The sequence below is a fragment of the Malus domestica genome, chromosome 17 (assembly GCF_042453785.1).
Source record: "Malus domestica chromosome 17, GDT2T_hap1".
Lineage (NCBI taxonomy): Eukaryota > Viridiplantae > Streptophyta > Magnoliopsida > Rosales > Rosaceae > Malus > Malus domestica.
The window spans coordinates 4947105-4966475 of NC_091677.1; the positions used below are offsets into that span (position 1 = coordinate 4947105).

Genomic DNA, 19371 nt, shown 5'->3' on the forward strand with positions numbered 1-19371 from the left:
CCCTTTCAGAGAAAGGCTGCATGTATTTATATTGACGTTCAGATTACATTAGGGATTGAAATCCCTATTTACAAGGCTATTTGAAATTCAAAAGTACAACAGAAACTACAAAGTGTATTACAGAAAACAACTAACATTCGAAAAGAAGTTTGAACTAATCTAACTCTTCTTGGATAAGAGTTTAGGTTGATCACAACCTCCTGAATTTGAGGAACCCACCACCAGACTCGGACTTGGTCTAACAAACGGGACCTGACATTCAATTACCAGAAAGATAAAGATTGCTTAAATTTTAAAAGTCTCCTATCTTCTCTGTCAAAAGACCCAGAAAGATTGCAATAACTGAACGACAAAAACCTTATCTGACACAAAGGGCACACACAGCACAAACTCCACAACGTGTTAGTTATTTACAACAGTGCCTCTGCATCTTCCACTTATTCCCTTGGCTTCTGAACAGGAAAATCCCCAAATGGGCAAATCCAAATTTTATCACAAAAAACCAATATTATAGTTCAAACAGAAAATTTTCATTTTAAAACACTGGCCTATTTTCCATATGAATAGATATTTATGAAATAAAAAAATAGAATCACAATGCCTATTCTAGTACTCCTAAGCAATAATTTGGGAATTTTCCCACAACCCACTCTAAAAGTAGGATAGCAAAAGAAAACAATAAGCAACAATGATCTTTTGTTAACAAAGAAAAAGAAAACCTTGGATACCTTTTCTCTATCTTCCATAAATCCGGAAAAGAATGCAGGTGCACCTGTTTGAACGATCACATGGCAACACAAAAGAATTACTGAAAACATAAGAAGATTCATGAGATAGATTGATGCATGACAACGACATAAATACAGATTTCGGGTACCAATTGTCCAGTTAAGGAACAATCTCATTAACAAATCAGGGTGAACTATGCACAGAGACTGAGATATTACTCACAGAAAGTGATTGCGGATTTCCACCACTTGTGCCGGCAACAAAGGCCAAGGGCAATGAGATAATCAACAACCTTCCCACACTGCAAATAAGTAAGTTGACAAGAAGAATGCTTAGGAAATTATTTCTTAATAAATTAACAAAGAAAGAGAAGACTACTAACTTTCTTGGGTGTCATAGTCGGAAACTCCTTTTTTATTTCCATACATATGGCTCTAAAATAATCTGAAGCTGCAACACATAAATGAAAATTAAACTTGAATCCAATATAGGAAAGGTTGCAAGGGCATGAGTTACGCCTGTCGAGTTAAAACAATAAAGTGATTATACAAAAAATCCATTTTAAAAAAAAATCCTAAAAACAACAAATGATTAACTAATTTTTCAAAGGAAATAGAATGGAGCTATAGGAATACCGATTCAAGATTCTAAAAAATACAACACAGTTCGAGACAAATGGTAATTCACGTGTTTGGAAAAGTCTACCTGGGTGGTGGGGGAATGTGGGAGAAGGTCAGCAACATAATTGCTTCAGCCTGGACAAAAGAAGGCAGGAAATTAGCATTGATAGAACAGATGGTCCGAGAACAACATAATATGCTGCATGATTGTAAAGGAGGGTTTGCTGTTTCTTTGCTTATGTGTTATTATCTTCCTTTTCTTTTAAGATCTAGCACCATTGTTTGAGCAATGATTTTTTCGGAGATGATATTTGTTGTTTGTTTATGGGATCTCACCTTTTGACGGAGAATGCGCTGGTTTTAGTTGGGGGTTCAAGTGCTTTCTTGCCTCTGATTTGGTTTTCTGTTCTTGGGCCTCGTTTGGTTCTATATTTGAGCAACGTTTGTGCCTACCGAATTGTTTGTTTGCAGATATGTTGAAGTGCCTTATTTTTGGAGTCCTACCTCGTTAAAGAAGAGCAGTGGATTTTAACAGGGTTGTGTCAAAACTAAATAATAATCACTGAAAGTAAAGAGCTTCAGGAAGAAGAGAGAGATGGGGTACAGACCATGAAAAAATTTGGAATTACTGAAATTAAAACCCAAATTCCAGAAATTCAAAATGTAAATGCACAGAATTCTTGAAACCAACTCCACATCATTCACATAAATTATTCAATAACCCAATAAATTGAAATCGCTCACCTTGAATATGGAGGCCGAAAATATGCAAATATCATATCAATCATACAGAAAATCAGAATCCAACAACCATTTTATTATTTACCAAAAACACAAACCCACTTCCATTTCTTCCAAATCTAAGTAACCCACATCCAGAAAACTTAAATCAAAATTTAAACAATGGTTTTTCTCAGATCCCGCCAATTTTCTGTTTGGCAGTTGAGAAAACAACCATCGTATCCTAAAAGCTGAAACAAAACCACAGGCCGTAGTCAACTAAGATTTTAAAGAATTTTAAAAGTGGTAGATTTTATAGAATTTAAGGAGATTAAAGATTCCTACAAAATTCATATGGATTTTAAAAAATTTGAATGGATTGTGATGGATTGTGGTGGAAGGATTTGAAATCGGGATGATGTTGAATTCTTTTTAGTCATGGTTATATGTATTTTTTGTTCTCAAATGCTACAAAATCCACAATTTATTGAAATTCTTCAAAATTTTAATTTTTTTAATACACTTATATTTGGATGGATTTTAAAATCTTTTAATTGATTGCACGTAAATTTAAATAAATTCTAAATTCCTTTAAAACCTTTTAATTCACTACATTAGAATTTTAAAATCTAAGATCCTCTCAAATCCTACTCCTCCTCAAATTTCACAACCCATGAATCCGTTCGAGGTTCTAAGTAATGTTCGTGACTACAAATTAAACATTTCAGATTCCCAAGAGTGAATGAGTGAGCAAAAATAACCAGAGGCAGGTACCGCAAGGACTAAAACCACATGGAAAATAAATCCCATAAAAACAATAAATTTACACCTTGGGTCGTAGTTGCAGACCTCCTTGATTTTCTTTTGCTTAGCGGGAGAAATGGAGGCTCTGGGATTGTTGGGGAGATGATCGAAGCCCATAATTTTGAAAACCCAGAGAGACGAAGCTCCGAGTTACAAAAATGGAGGCAGGAGCCGATGCTATTGAGAAAGGGGAAATGAAGGCCAAATGGGTGTGTTTCTGTCTCTCTCCCATCGCTTCTAGTGGCAATTTCGACCCATCCCTCAATCCCGACACCAACCCTTGATTTGAGGAGAAAAAATCAACCCTAACTCCCTTTACTGCAACCTCACTCTTCCCTCTCCCTTCCCCTATGCCATCCCACGCCTATCACCCTCTCTGTCTCTGCAGCCCAAGCTAGGGGTGGTTGGGTATGGGATCCCATACCGAAACCCTTGTCCCGATTTCCAAACCAAAAATTTCGGGAATCCCAATTTCAATACCGATCCCAAACCAAAATTTCGGAAATCCCAATTTTCGGGAATCCTGAAATAGTTTCGGGATTTCGGGACAAATCGGGAATCCCGAAATGATTTTGGGCTTTTGGGCTTTTGGGCTAAAATATTATGTTTTTGGGCTAAAATTGAACATTTTAACACTTTTGGGCTGCAATCTGCTAAGAAGCCCGTTGCAATATGTGCCAATTGCAAGACTATGTCAATTTAAATGTAGATGCTACAATTGCAAGACTTTGCCAATCTGGATTCAAATGTAGATGCTACAATTGCAAGACTTTGTCGATTTAAATCATTCATACAGGAATATGTGCAACTATTGAAGCCTTCATTTTCTATGGACTCTGTCGATCTAAATATATATTTAAAAATTAAATAATATATATATTTTTTTTTCGGTTCGGTTTGGGAATACCGAAATCCCAAAAACTTGAGACCGATTCCCGTACCGAAATTTCGGGATCGGTTTGGGATTTTTTCGGGAATTTCGGTTTGGGATTTTTTTGGTTTGGTTTCGGGAATTTTTCGGTTCGGTTTGGGAGTTTTGGGATTTTTTTCCAGCCAAGCAATATAGCAATGGCAGGAATGTAAATAATGCAAAATGATGGCCCATTTCAAAACAAACATGAATAGACTGGCAAAATCATAAATATATCGAGATCTGTTCAAAGACAAAATTACCCTCATAACTTTTCATAATAACCCACCAACCCAGTCTCCTCTTTGATGGCAGTGGTGTAAATAAAGCAAAAGCGAGTGGCAAAGATTTGACTAATCTGACTGGGTTTTCTTCGGATTATATACGTTTTGTTTTAAGAACAATTAATTATATTTTCTGTTGTATTTTCAGCTTGGCACAGGAGTCTTTCAAATTCCTGACCAAGTACTTGGCAACTTTTTCTGGTGAAGATGTGCATACATTGAGTGAAGCCAAAGAGGAAGCTGTTCGCACAATCGTGGAATTTGTGAAGGCCCCAGACATGTTTCAGGTATTTTTGTAGGACCTTGTGGAATTTCAAAGATTTTTTTTGAACTAATTCTTTAGTCCATGTTTCTCTTTGGTGACTGTTCATCCTTATTTACTCGTGTTAGATCCTTTACAAAATATGTTTCTTTTTCTTGTTAAAAAAAACATTCTATTTTTATGTGGTGGAGTTTAGAATCGACTCTTTACGGACATTATTGTTTTTCTGGCATTTTGAAGAAGCTACTATGCTTCCTCTGCAGTTACATATAATATCTGTATAAACGGGACGGAGTGCTGACTTAATTTCATCACTTCAAAACAACTGGGTTTTTGGCAGTTGGCTCTGATGATCATATTCCCCCCTTCCATTAGGCATTAAGATAACTGATGTGTTGGTTTGTTACGCTGCAGTGTGATTTGCTAAATATGCCTGCTGTAAGGCAACTGGAGAAGGATGCTAAGCATGCATTGGCATATCAGCTTTTGAAGATCTTGCTGACTCATAGGCTGGATGCTTGCTTGGAGTTTCAGGCTGCAAATTCTGATTTACTGAAAAGCTACGGTAAAGTTTAGTTTCATCTGACTGGGTTTTCTTCGGATTATATACATTTTTCTGTTCGTCTAAATTATGCTTTCTGAAATGTTATAGGTCTTGTCCATGAAGACTGCATAACTAAGATGCGGTTGATTTCCTTGATGGATCTTGGTTCTGATGAATCTGGACGGATTCCTTACGGTGCTATCAGAGATACGCTTCAGGTTAGGTTGGCTTACCTTTCTGGTTCTAGAAGTTTAAATCTGACATCATGGTTAATTATGCTTATGCACTTCTTTTTGGCAGATTAATGATGACGCAGTTGAACTTTGGGTGGTAAAGGCAATAACTGCCAACTTGATGGACTGTAATATGGACCAGATGAATCAAGTGGAGATTGTGAGGTTAGTTTGTGTTTCGTACCTTCTGCGTACGCACAAAGATGCATGTAGTTGTTTATTCATTCTTTTAGGCTTCTTTGTTCTTCAACTGAATTGGCCTTTCATCTGCAGCCGCTGTACTGAGAGGGTTTTTGGGGAAGCACAATGGCTTACACTAAGAACAAAGTTAGCAACTTGGAGGGTAAGTAACTTCAGCCGCTTTTTCATTATTAACTGCCCACTAAGAACCGATTCATTGCTACCGTATAACAAACCACTCTTTGTGTTCGTCGCAGGAATCTCCTGGCGGACGAGCACACAGCTCCCCTGGGAGAATGGCGTCGATTGAGGGTATCTGTCGTACTTCTGCTTTCTTCTCGGGCTCGCTCGGGCAAGCCTTTGTCGGGCAGATCTTGGTCGGGCAAGACACACTTCGGGCAAGGCTCGTCGGGCAGTTCTGAAAGAGAAGGACAGAGTTAATTTGAAAGGGTGCCTTTGTGGGGCCTTAGGTGTAGGCCTTAAGGCTCACAATCAAGATTAACTTTGTCGTGCTCAGGCGTGCCACTGCCATCTTCAGTATGGCAGATGTTGAATGGGTGTTTAAGCTTTGATTGAATATGTATACGCCCGAGAAACCAAGTTAGATATAACAGGTGCCTTTGTGGGGCCTTAGGTATAGGCCTTGAGGCTTCCTGTCAAACTAAACCAGCGCTTGGATGTATCATATTTGGTCTTTTATGGTTGCCAGAGTCTTATCACTATTATACCTTTGATTATCTGAATCCAAGAGGTAGGACGAACCCAAATGAGTGCCTTTGTAGGGCCTTAGGTATAGGCCTTGAGGCTTCCCATCAGAGTTAATCCTTATACTCGGACCAACTAGACCGCAACATGAAATGAAGCTAAATAGATGCCTTCGTGGGGCCTTAGGTGTAGGCCTTGAGGCTTTCTATCAGAATTCACTCCATGCTTAAGCCTTTTCTACGAATCAAGATATAATAACAACAAAACGGAGAAATAGATTGATTACTTGCGCCCCAAGTAACTTCGGACTTCTCGCTTATCAAGGATTGTCGTGGATGGGTTGAGTCCACATAGAGTTCTTTTTTATGCCTTGAGGCCAAGGACTTTTAAACTGATCTTTAAATTACATGCCCGCGGGCTTAAGACTTAGATCTGATTTGAACTCTGACGTGATTCAGATCGGATTCAAGTGCTGAAGACTCATTTTCATTATGACTTTGCTAGAAATAACTTGTATATAACTAGGAATATATAACATGTTATTGTGCTTTTAAAAGAAAGAAAAGACAAAGACAGAGCAAAGATAGTCGGGTAAGTTTGAACCTTATCAGCCAAGGCTGAACTTCTTACAAAATCTATCTTTGTGGCTCTGTCAGAGGTCTGAAAGCTTTTAGAGGGGTTGACGGGGGAGAAGAGGATACAAAATGAATCGATACCACCATGAACAAGGTAGCAGAGCTATTACAGGGGTTTGGGAAGGTTTATCCCGAATGGGATGAAGGCTTGTGCTGACTACAGCTTCGTTGAAGGCAAATCTGGCTTGAGCAGAGTTTTGGCTTTTGTTTGTTTGTTTGAGTGTCCTTAATTCTGTCTTCTCTTCCTCCTTTTATAGACGACTTCAGCTTGGGTTCCTGTAGCAATAGCGGTGCCCGAATGCGGTTTGGTGATGACTCACTAGCTTTTTTACATAAATGCCACCAATAAAGTACTTTATTGGGCTGTGTAGTGACTGAATAGCCTACCCCCTGTGGTCTTTGAGCAGGTAAGCAGGTGGCCTTTGTAACTTGTGCCCAGCCGAAAGCCTCTTTCCTGCCTCCTAAGTTTTCCTCTGGGCCTTGGGTTTGGGCCGACTTTCTCTCTGGCCCAAAGTTCAAATTTTATCCCAAACAGTGCCCCCTTCAATTGATGTTAAGGTTGGGATCCCAAGCGCCAACATTAAATGAATAACAGCATGCGTGCCCTTTGAGCTTCTTGCGACCTTTAAACTGCCTTCTGGTTCTCTATAAATTCTGGCTTTGGAAACCCTTTTCAAATCATCACCTCTTCTTCATTTTGGTCTTCACCCTTCATCCACCTTGAATCCGTCCGTCTCCCCACTGAGAAATGGGTTCCTCAGGTTTTGAGTGGAGTTTCCTGAAACTCCCCTTTCGTGAGAAAAAAGAAAGTTTTCACCTGATGATTGCTACCTCCAACACCTTTGGTCGATCACCCTTCTACCTCCAACACCCTTGGTCAGGCGGTCTCCTCTTGATGACTGATCTTCCCACAACTTGTGGTGATAAGTCGGGCTTCATCATCATACATGGTGAAGATCTTGTGGGAGGGTCCTCTACCAAGCTCATGTTGGCCGCACAACCCGATCACCTGATTGGGTTTCAACCAAGAAGATAGCGGGAAACCAGTTGAAGACACCAACACTTTCAGAGAGGATCAAATGTAATACATAAGATTTGGTATCTTGTAATCTCATCAATTTGTCGACATGAAATAAGTATTTTTATCTATTTCTGCATCTCTGCCTTCTTTAAATGTTTGGATGAACAAAATACCGCATGTGAATTTCTAAGGTCCGTCTCACTCTGCTCCCTCTTCGATATAGCAATCCCTAACATCCCATAATGTAAGACAATATTTCTTCAAGAATTTTGCATTAATAGGGTGTTTCTGCTCATTGCCTTCGAGGTCTGCTAGATAATATCCTCCTTTGTTCAAAACCCGACTAATAATAAAAGGACCTTCCCATGTCGGGCTCCATTTCCCGAAGCCACGCAGCTAAGCGCCCAGCGGGAGGACCGTTTTCCACGCTAAATCTCCTTCCTTGAAAGACTTTAACTTCACCCTTTTGTTATAAGCTCGGGCAACAACAATCTTTCCTTCTTGAATCTGGTTCAAGGCTTCAATTCGGGCTGCATCCAGATCTTCAATACCTTGACACATGGCTTCGATATATTCTGCACTATGCAACCCAAATTGGTTTTGAATTCTTACGGAACTGACGTTGATTTCCATAGGAAGCACTGCATCTTACCTAAAAGTCAAGGCATAAGGAGTCGTGCATGTCCCCGCTCTTTTAGAAGTCCGGTATGCCCACAACGTGTTCCCTAGCATCTCATGCCACCTTTCTGGACTATCAATCACCATCCTTTTAATAATGTTGACCAAGATCTTGTTGCTAGCTTCTGCTTGCCCATTTGACTGAGGGTAGTATGGACTGGATTGGATCATCTTTATTTTGTACTTGCTTGCAAACTCTTCAACCTCATTTGAAATAAAAGATGGCCCACGATCCGTTACTATAGTTTCAGGCACCCCATACCTGTGCAGGATCTTGGTCTCAATAAAATTCTTGACCACGGCTGAAGTTATGGATTTTACTGCCGATGCTTCTACCCATTTGGTGAAGTAATCCGTTGCCACAATTATGAAAGTATGTCCCTTACTAGAGGCCGGATAAATCTGCCCGATGAAGTCCATTGCCCATCCTCGGAACGGCCAAGGCTTGACCACTGGATTGAGAGGTACTGATGGTACGTGCTGGAGAGGTCCATGTCTCTGACATTCTTCACATCCGCGGGCATAGGACTTACAATCTTTTTCCATGTCGGGCCAGAAATAACCATACCTTCTGAGTAGCCATCTCATCTTTGTTCCCGCTTGATGTGCTCCACATATTCCCTCATGTACTTCGGCCATTACTCTCATGGATTCCTCTAGGCCTAAGCATTTTAATAGCAACCCATCTGGGGTCTTTCTCAACAGATTTTTTGTCCACAAGACATACTTGGTTGCTTGCTGCCTGTTCTTCTTACTTGTGGGTGAAGAAGGATCTTTCAGATACTGAGTAATAGGTGTCCTCCAATCCTCCACCTCGGTCTCTAGAACCATTACATCCAGACTGAACCTCCGATCCAAGATAGAGGGAAGGTTTCTTGTTTGGATCTCAACATCAACACCATACTTCCTTTCTTGCATTGGCACTCCTGAAGCTAGTTGCGCCATTTCATTGGCTGCCAAGTTAGATCCCCTAGGAATGTGATTGACTGATATCTCAGACTCCCACAAACTCAGCAGTTGTGTTGCTGCCATATAGTACCCTGCCATAGTGATATGTCTACATTTGAACTCGCCATTTAGTTGATTTATCACTAACTCTGAATCACCAAAGATCTCTACTTCAGTTGCCCCCAAGTCCATCAGGATTTCCAGGCCGATAATCAATGCCTCATACTCCGCCCGATTATTGGTATTTTCTTGATAATCAAGTAGGAAGGAATAGTAATGATAAACCCCTTGAGGGTTTATAATCATAATTCCAGCTCCTGCTGCCTTCTGAGTGTAGGATCCATCGAAATATAGCTTCCAATGTGTAATCCAAAGACCTGCTACTCTCCTTATCTCTTGCTGGATCCAATCTTCTTTGCCTGAAACATCACTTCTTGGTGGGATCCATACATTAGCAACTTCTAAACTTCCCGGGATATTGATTTCCTCGCTTTGAGACTCCTGATGTTCGGTCAGGAAATCAGCAATTGCCTGGCCTTTGACTGCCCTCTGGGGTATGTATTGAAAACTGAATTCTGATAATGCTAGAATCCACTTCCCAATCCTCCCTGCTAGCATAGGTCTTGACAACATATACTTTATCACATCTGTTTTGGCGATAATGTGCACATGACAAGGTAGCATGTAATGCCTTAGCTTGCTGGCAGTAAAATATAGAGCCAAACACAGTTTTTCCACCGGAGAATATCTTGTTTCTACCTCGGTCAGAATTCTGCTGAGGTAATACACAGCCTGCTCTTTTCCTCCTTCATTATTCTGGGCTAGTAGACTCCCAATTGATCTTTCCGATGCAGAAATATATAGTTTCAATGGCTTTCCCCTTTGAGGTGGCACCAGCACTGGTGGGGAAGTTAAGTAAGCCTTGATGCTATCAAATGCCTGCTGGTGGGTTGGCCCCCACTCAAAATTCTCCCTATCCTTCAATCTCAGTAGCGAGTTAGCAGCTGGATTTTGCCCGCCAAATTGGCAATGAATCTCCTTAAGAAGTTGATTTTACCTAGCAATCTCTGAAGCTGTACTTTGTTGGTAGGTGGAAGTGACTCTACTATTGCCCGAGACTTATTTTTGTCCACCTCCACACCTCTCTGATGCACCAAGAATCCCAAAAAATTGCCCGCTCTTACTCCAAAAGCGCATTTCTTTGGATTCATCTTCAACTTGTGGATCTGCATCCTCATCAATGCTTGCTTGAGGTCCACGAGATGCTGCTCTTCTGTCTTAGATTTCACCACAATGTCATCGATATACACCTCCATGCTTTGGCCAATTAAATCATGAAAAATGGCATTCATTGCCCTTTGATACGTGGCGCCTGCATTTTTGAGCCCGAATGGCATGACCAGATATTCATATGCCCCCACATGACCAGGACATCTAAAAGCTGTCTTATGAATATCCTCTGGCGCCATCTTTATTTGATTGTAACCGGCATTTCCATCCATAAACGATAAAACTTTATGCTTTGCTACAGCATCTATGGATAAGTCAGCCATGGGCATGGGATATTCATCCTTTGGTGTGGCGCTATTAATATTCCTATAATCAACACAACACCGTACTGCTTTTGTTATAGCTTTTAAAACGGGTACAATGTTGGCTAGCCACTCTACATATTTGGCTGGTCTAATAAAGCCAGCTTTCACCAGACTTTCAATTTCTTCTTTGACTTTTTCTTCTATCTCATTTGACATCCTTCGTGGTGCCTGCTTGACAGGTTTATATCCTTCCTTGATGGGCATTCTATGTTCCACCAAGGCTGGGTCTAATCCTGGCATCTCGGTGTAATGCCAAGCAAAACAATCTTTGAATTCTTGCAAAAGAGAGATAATCTTGGCCCGATCCTCAATCCTTAATAAACCGCTGATTTGAATTGGTCTCGGATCCTCTTCTGTGCCTAGATCAATAACTTCCAATGGATCCTGGACTTCTGGAGGTGGCTTATCAGGTTCTGCACACAAAAATTCAACTAACTCCGGGTTCTCGGGCAGACCGTCTGGCTCGTCTATATCGTAGACGCATTCGGCCATTTGAATGGCCTTATCTAACTCCTCTGTGCAAGATTCTTCCTCATTTTCCTGCTGGCTGGTAGAAACTTTCCCCTGCCACTCCTGCTCTTCTTTGTTCAAGAGCTTTTCTTCCTGTCTTCTTCCCTTTCCATACACCAACAGTCTTTTAATCAGGGATCTGACTGCCATGACCTGATCTTTCTTCTTTTGTTCGATCATTGATGGTATAGGGAGTTTGGTATAAGACAGGGTCTCTCCCACTCCTCCTTGGTAAGGATCATCCCTTGTTCTAGAAGCTTTCGGGCCGTCACCTTGGTAGGGCGGCCGTTCTCATCAGCTCCTAAACATTTCAAAATTCCCACGTTGGGATTGTAGAAATTTGCTTATGCAACATTAGCTGAGGGGAGGAACGGCCGTGATTCGGCCTCTACCAACTCCCAAAAGCTTGATCCTTCAGTACTTGCCTCGTGGTATACAGCCACTTGTTGATGAAGAGTAGAAGGTATGGCTAAACTTTGATGAATCCAATCTCTTCCAAGTAGGGCCCCGTAAGTGGAAGTGCAGTCTACTACAAAGAACGCCAACATTATTTTCTTGGACCCCAGATCTACCTCCAAAGGTAATATCCCATGAGTCCTGGTGATGGCACCTGAAAAGCTCGAGACTGTAAGGTTTGTGGGAATAAGATCTTCAGTGCTTCTCCCCATCCTCTTCATCTGCTTGGCTGGCAATATGTTAACAGCCGCTCATCCATCAATCAAAATTCTTTTGAAAGGTACACCTTCCAGATGAGCTGAAACGTATATAGGCTTCAGGTGGTTGGCCAACGAAATACTTGGGCGGCTGAACACCATTTTATCTGTGTAAATCCGTAGGGGACCACCTTTAGGTACTTTTGAGGATTCAACCTTGCCTGAGTCTTCCTCTGTAACTACCTCCACATTGACGTGAGCCATCATCGGCTCAGTTGTTAAATAATCACCTTCCATGGTAGCGGGCTGGTCAGGCCTGGCGCCAAACATGGCGGATAATACATACGTCATGTTGATGTGGAAGTTGCTGGGTTCGAGCAAGTCCTCCTTCTTGCTCCCAATGTGATCCATGAACTCGTCTAACCAGGCCATTGCATCGGCTGGTAGTAAGGGCTCTGGTATCCCTTCCTGTTGTGGTTGATTCATGTCTCCGTACAGCGCTTGCTTTGGAACTTCACCAAATGGATCCAAAGGCAGAAAGGTTGGTCTCCTCTCAGATGCAACAGTTTCCTCATGGGTGGGCCCTGGCCTCCAACCAGGTGTTGGCATCATAGTCAGATCTTCCTGAGCCCTTCTTAAGATCCTATATTTGCCAGGATGTTGGCTTTGTGGCACATGATTCCCCATACCCTCCGTCTTGCCGTTGGCCCTTTCTACTTCCTTCTTACTTCGCCAACGAAGCTGACTACTACTTCCAGATGTTGCCCTCTCTGGCTTTTGATTTTTTGAGGCTTCAGAGGTGATGGGGGTCATCAGGGAATTCATGTAGGCTATGTGCTGCCTTTGAACCCTTCTGACCATGGATGCTCCCATTGGTCTGGTGGGCTGTCCATCTTTTCCAACTACATACCATTTCCGCCCACGATATGCAGGAGTTGCTTTCTTAACAGGATTAGCTATCCCATCAGTTCTTCTGACTTCCTTCCCCTTTTGGCCATTTTGAAGCTGCTCTGTACTTCTTGGGAGTTTGGCTTCCATGTCCTCTGCCTCGTCAGAAACTTCATAGTTTCGAAACTCGTCAGAAACTTCATAGTTTTGAAATACTTCTGACAACGCCTTGGGTTGGGAATCACCTCCTAAACGTTGAAAAACGCTTTGGGAAGTATTTTTTCTTGTTGCCTGCTTAAGCCTTTCGCGGGCTTCTCTTTTAATTAACTCGTGATCAATAAGGACTCCAGCTGGGGGAATCTCGAGTTCACATTCACACTGGCATTTACTACACATAACCAGCCCTTTGATTATGGCAGCCTTTGGGTACTCGGATGGTTTGCCTATTCCTTCCGTAGGTCGTTTGGCTAGTTTCCCTTCTTCTTCTTCCCTTATAATTTTCCCTTTTCCTTTCTCTGCCCAGGTCATGTTGAGCATGTTTACTGGGGCTTCAGAAAAGGGCAACATAGGGTTGACTATGACTACCTCATCTGGTTGGGTAGTCCTGTGTCTTTCTCCTTTGGGAGGAGCCAAACCTGTCTCATCTCTAGAGCCTAGGGAGGCTTCATTCAGTCTCTGTAGCATTTGAAACAATGTATTCTGTAAATCTTCTGGCATGTTTATCTTTATCTTCAGATCAGAGGGTCCCACCGAGCGTGCCAAAACTATGTTCGTCGCAGGAATCTCCTGGCGGACGAGCACACAGCTCCCTTGGGAGAATGGCGTCGGTTGAGGGTATCTGTCGTACTTCTGCTTTCTTCTCGGGCTCGCTCGGGCAAGCCTTTGTCGGGCAGATCTTGGTCGGGCAAGACACACTTCGGGCAAGGCTCGTCGGGCAGTTCTGAAAGAGAAGGACAGAGTTAATTTGAAAGGGTGCCTTTGTGGGGCCTTAGGTGTAGGCCTTAAGGCTCACAATCAAGATTAACTTTGTCGTGCTCAGGCGTGCCGCTGCCATCTTCAGTATGGCAGATGTTGAATGGGTGTTTAAGCTTTGATTGAATATGTATACGCCCGAGAAACCAAGTTAGATATAACAGGTGCCTTTGTGGGGCCTTAGGTATAGGCCTTGAGGCTTCCTGTCAAACTAAACCAGCGCTTGGATGTATCATATTTGGTCTTTTATGGTTGCCAGAGTCTTATCACTATTATACCTTTGATTATCTGAATCCAAGAGGTAGGACGAACCCAAATGAGTGCCTTTGTAGGGCCTTAGGTATAGGCCTTGAGGCTTCCCATCAGAGTTAATCCTTATACTCGGACCAACTAGACCGCAACATGAAATGAAGCTAAATAGATGCCTTCGTGGGGCCTTAGGTGTAGGCCTTGAGGCTTTCTATCAGAATTCACTCCATGCTTAAGCCTTTTCTACGAATCAAGATATAATAACAACAAAACGGAGAAATAGATTGATTACTTGCGCCCCAAGTAACTTCGGACTTCTCGCTTATCAAGGATTGTCGTGGATGGGTTGAGTCCACATAGAGTTCTTTTTTATGCCTTGAGGCCAAGGACTTTTAAACTGATCTTTAAATTACATGCCCGCGGGCTTAAGACTTAGATCTGATTTGAACTCTGACGCGATTCAGATCGGATTCAAGTGCTGAAGACTCATTTTCATTATGACTTTGCTAGAAATAACTTGTATATAACTAGGAATATATAACATGTTATTGTGCTTTTAAAAGAAAGAAAAGACAAAGACAGAGCAAAGATAGTCGGGTAAGTTTGAACCTTATCGGCCAAGGCTGAACTTCTTACAAAATCTATCTTTGTGGCTCTGTCAGAGGTCTGAAAGCTTTTAGAGGGGTTGACGGGGGAGAAGAGGATACAAAATGAATCGATACCACCATGAACAAGGTAGCAGAGCTATTACAGGGGTTTGGGAAGGTTTATCCCGAATGGGATGAAGGCTTGTGCTGACTACAGCTTCGTTGAAGGCAAATCTGGCTTGAGCAGAGTTTTGGCTTTTGTTTGTTTGTTTGAGTGTCCTTAATTCTGTCTTCTCTTCCTCCTTTTATAGACGACTTCAGCTTGGGTTCCTGTAGCAATAGCGGTGCCCGAATGCGGTTTGGTGATGACTCACTAGCTTTTTTACATAAATGCCACCAATAAAGTACTTTATTGGGCTGTGTAGTGACTGAATAGCCTACCCCCTGTGGTCTTTGAGCAGGTAAGCAGGTGGCCTTTGTAACTTGTGCCCAGCCGAAAGCCTCTTTCCTGCCTCCTAAGTTTTCCTCTGGGCCTTGGGTTTGGGCCGACTTTCTCTCTGGCCCAAAGTTCAGATTTTATCCCAAACACTTTGTATTGCATTATCCATTCATTATGTAATCATATATTGACAGAGTTTCTCATTGTCAGGGTAATATTGCAAACGTTATCAGCACCATTCGAGCTAACAGGATAGCTGACGATGGATCACAGGCAGTGCAAGGCTTAGTTATTCGTTAGAAACTTACGGATCTTCATGTAGGTGCTTGATTGACTTACGAGAGTTTGAACGAACAAGTGTTATTGATTCCCCGTTATTTTGGAATTGGATCAAATGTTTTGAAAACTTTGACAGGAAAATAGTCTCGTGTTGGTTACAAATGGTATAACATTGTACTCTTGCGAAATGCTGATCTACTGCTTATATCAGTAGTAACTTCTGTTGCGTATAACAGGAAAATTCTCTTGTCCGGAAATTGTAATGGAGCATATTCCAGCCAAATTGGGGATCGTATGAAACTGTTTTTGTAAGCACTTTTGTTGACAGGTGCTTTTATTAAAAATACACAAGGTTTTACTAAAATCAGTGTGTTTCTTGGAAAAGGCTTGGGAGTGCTTTTTGGAGAAGCACTGGGCATGTGCTTGTTTAGAAAACGCTTCTATCTAGAAGCACTTTTAAGTTTCTCCCGCAATTGTGTAGGCGTAAGTGCAGTTTGTTTGTAGAAATAGTTCTGCAATATAAAGCAATGGCAGGCACTGCAAGTGATTCAGCATTCAATTGGGTTCAAACACAATAGATAAGAAAAAAACATACTCATATCATGGTCAGGCTTACCCATAGCCCTTAAGTCTTAGGTCTAGCTAGATTACTCCTAATGTTGCTCATCAGCTTCCATTCGGATCGTTGATCTCTGAGAAAATCGTCTCAGATATGTGTTGAACGGATTCATTAGTAGCGCAACCTGGAACGCTAGCAAAGGCATCCTCGTTGTTCCTTTCACCGCAGTTCTGATGTAGTTGCAATGCAAACTCAAGCCCCCTCACAACGTCGTTCATTGACGGCCTTTCCATCCCACTGTCATTGATGCAACTCATAGCAATTTCCACATACTTGTTCAAACACTCGGTTTCAATCTTACCCTTCATGTTCGGATCGATGATTTGATCAAGTTCCCCGTCGCGATGACAGCTCTTGGTCCACTCAGCCAAGTTCATTTGCCTCGTCTCCGTTGCATGCACCACAGCTGGTCTTGCGCACAACACTTCACACAACACTACACCGAATGAGTACACATCGGACTTCACCGTCAGTTGTTGACGTCGGTAATATTCTGGGTCTAGATACCCGAAGCTACCTTTCACGGTCGTGCTGATGTGGGTCTTGGACATGGTGGCCGTGCCCACTTTCGACAATCCGAAATCCGAAACCTTGGCCATCCATTTCTCATCCAATAAAATGTTTGTGCTCTTCACATCACGGTGGATGATAGTGCCCTGCGCATCGCTGTGAAGGTAGCTCAAGCCTCGCGCAGCGCCAATGCAAATTTGGAGCCGTTGTCCCCAGGAGAGAGGTGGGTTGTCAGTGTGGTAGAGGTGATCAGCGAGGGTCCCACGTGCCATGTAATCGTACACCAAAATCATCTCATTTTTATCAGTACAATACCCAATAAGAGACACCAAATAACGGTGTCTAAGTTGTGAAAGCAGCTCGATTTCCGTCTTGAACTCGCGGGCTCCTTGCGATGACTCGGGTTTCAGCCGTTTGATAGCAACGGGAGTGGCCCCGCCGTCGATATGCCCTTTGTACACGTGACCGAAGCCGCCTACACCAACAATGAAACTCTCGCTGAAGTTTTGGGTGGCGGCTTTGATCTCCGCCAGTGAAAAGTAATGACACAAATGTGTTGGTAAAGATGATGACCCATCTGAGGCAGTGCCCTTGACTTTCCTCCGCCGCCTAAAAACCAAGAACCCAAGGACAGAGAGTCCAAGTATTCCGCAAGCTACACCGACAACCGGGGCAAGCAAAGGAGTTCTTGATCTGGTAGGTTTTGATGGTGTCCCCTTTGCTGGGGCTATAGGAGGTGGGTTCGGGCTTGGTATGGCGAGACTCCGATTTTCACTGAGTTTGAACATTTCGAGTCCGTTCAAGATTTCCCCATCCCAGGAATCCGCTTCCAGTTCAAGAAAGAGATTAACTTTCTTCGGGATTGCAGGGTTCCCCGACATGAACACAACGTAGTCTCTGTACACTGGTCTTCCATTTCCACCACTCCACTCGATTATATCCGCCATTTTCTCAGCGGATTGATTGTCGATGTAGATGTGAAATACCCGGTCTCCGGGCATTGTAACGTAACTTAGAAACTCACAAAAATGAAGCCTAACCAAGTAAGCAAACATTGAATCCGCAGGGAATTTCCAGGTGAGATTGTAGCTGTTGCGTATGGTCCCGTTCGTGTCCATTGAGAGGCCGGCGCTCCTGTCCCTTGAGCGGCCGGTTTGGTAAACTTCTTTCGGAGCAGAGTACTCTGGTATTTTAGAAAAGTTAAGCTGAATGCTACTGTTTTGCTGTAAAATACTATACTTCCTACTTAAATCGTCTAGGTACTTGGACTCGTCTCCCATACCTTCCCAATTGCGGTACATACCAGTGTCGTGATTAGAATAGATCTACACTTGGCCACCGATATTGATTCGGTACACCATCTCCAGAGCAGTGTTGTTGTCGATGTGAGTAGTGTTTTCACTGCCTACATGAGCAACCCCATCCGGGCTCTGGGGTGAAGTGTAGTAAAGATATGGGGGCATGGAGAGAATTTCAATCCCATTGATAAACGCGTAGGCATCTGGGCTTGCGTTGCTTGGAGTGAACGTGATATTCAAATTATGTCCTGACTCGGTGTGGAGGCAGAACTCTCTGTATATAGTACCCGAGCCAGAAGCATCAGCCGTGGCTGAAGTGTTGAAGTCGTGGAGAAGGGTAAAGCCACCGGCTTGGACTGAGAAGAGGGCTTGGGATCGGTTGAAGTTGGGGGCGTAAGTAGCTGGGTAGAAATACAAGCGGATGAACACTGGGCCGGCAGAGAGTGGAAATGTGTAGGTAAATTTAAAGCGGGAAAGCCTCGCTGAGCTGTAAGGCGGTTGTCCGGAATAAGCAGAGAGAGGTGAATCTTTGACTACGGAATTGTTACGAGCTGCTTGGTGCTCGAATGGAAAAAAAATTGAGCGGATATCTCCACCCCAATATCGGGAGTCTAGGTCGAATTTGGGACCGGCAGAGCCACATTGAAGGCTGATTTGTTCAGACGGAACGTAGGGCGGTAAGGCCCCGGCCATGTGTATGGCTATCATGCGGAGAAAAAGGGGAAGGAGAAGAGGAGTGAGAGTTTTAATAGGGTGTTTGCTGATGTGGTTGTTCATGATTGTAAGAAAAACATAGAAAGGGTGAGGTGCTGCCTATTTAACTAATTTTCTCACTGGAATTTGGAGGCTCTTGACGAGGCCGTTTGCACTGCTATTCGCATTGTATGTCTGTGAATGATCAATTTAAATATCTTGCTTAGCTACAAGTCTATACAAAGTCTTTGTGTGAAAAAAAAAAAAAAAAATCCGTGCCCTGAAGAATGACTGGGAGCCGTTTCCATAATTTTTCCTCCACGCACCCGACGTATTGTTGTTATAGGTCCAGCCCATGATGAAAGCACAAAGAAAGATTTATGCATACGCTGCGAATTATAGCACATTATGTTGGTGGAGTAAATGAGCTAGAAAGTTCTAGCTACATTATATTATGAATAAATTATATTTTAGAGAACTTCATTTTAATTCTTAAAAAAGATGGGTTTTAGATTATAATCTTGTGTAAGATTAAAATCCAATTTTAGTCCCTAGTACATTTAATCATCTCATTTATTAGTTATATTTTGATGTTTTATTTATCTTTTATTTTTATTTTAATGTATTAATTACATTTAAATTTCATTTTTATTTCATTCAGCATAATATATTTTAATGTCTACATTTAGGTAACTTATTTTTTTTTATAATATATATTCCGATAACAATTTTGTATGTTCTTCATTTAGGTACATTAATACATTTGAATATTTCTGTATATCCATTGATACAAACATATAGGTACA

General features: G+C 42.2%; 1 protein-coding gene and 1 pseudogene across 2 annotated transcripts; one reads left to right on the forward strand and one right to left on the reverse strand.

The window, feature by feature from the left end:
- Positions 1 to 1404: 1404 nt before the first annotated feature.
- On the forward strand, positions 1405 to 15809 carry LOC139193296 (uncharacterized). The gene is made up of 8 exons (XM_070816281.1): positions 1405 to 1568; positions 4183 to 4354; positions 4744 to 4894; positions 4982 to 5091; positions 5174 to 5271; positions 5380 to 5449; positions 15377 to 15488; positions 15582 to 15809. The coding sequence occupies exons 1-7, from the start codon at positions 1405 to 1407 to the stop codon at positions 15464 to 15466; spliced, it is 855 nt and encodes a 284-aa protein (XP_070672382.1). The 3' UTR covers positions 15467 to 15488; positions 15582 to 15809.
- Positions 15810 to 15965: 156 nt separating this feature from the next.
- LOC139193747 (receptor-like protein kinase FERONIA) lies at positions 15966 to 18735 on the reverse strand (annotated as a pseudogene). The gene has a single exon (XR_011578208.1). The product of XR_011578208.1 is annotated as a receptor-like protein kinase FERONIA (transcript).
- Between the last annotated feature and the right edge of the window lie 636 nt (positions 18736 to 19371).

What these genes read in the sequence shown, in the direction of transcription:
- LOC139193296 (XM_070816281.1), top strand. Translation starts at nt 1,405, where the DNA reads ATGGTAATTCACGTGTTTGGAAAAGTCTACCTGGGTGGTGGGGGAATG. An exon ending in CTATCAGAGATACGCTTCAG is followed by an intron (nt 5,092 to 5,173) that starts GTTAGGTTGGCT and finishes TCTTTTTGGCAG; the next exon opens with ATTAATGATGACGCAGTTGA. An exon ending in AATCAAGTGGAGATTGTGAG is followed by an intron (nt 5,272 to 5,379) that starts GTTAGTTTGTGT and finishes TTTCATCTGCAG; the next exon opens with CCGCTGTACTGAGAGGGTTT.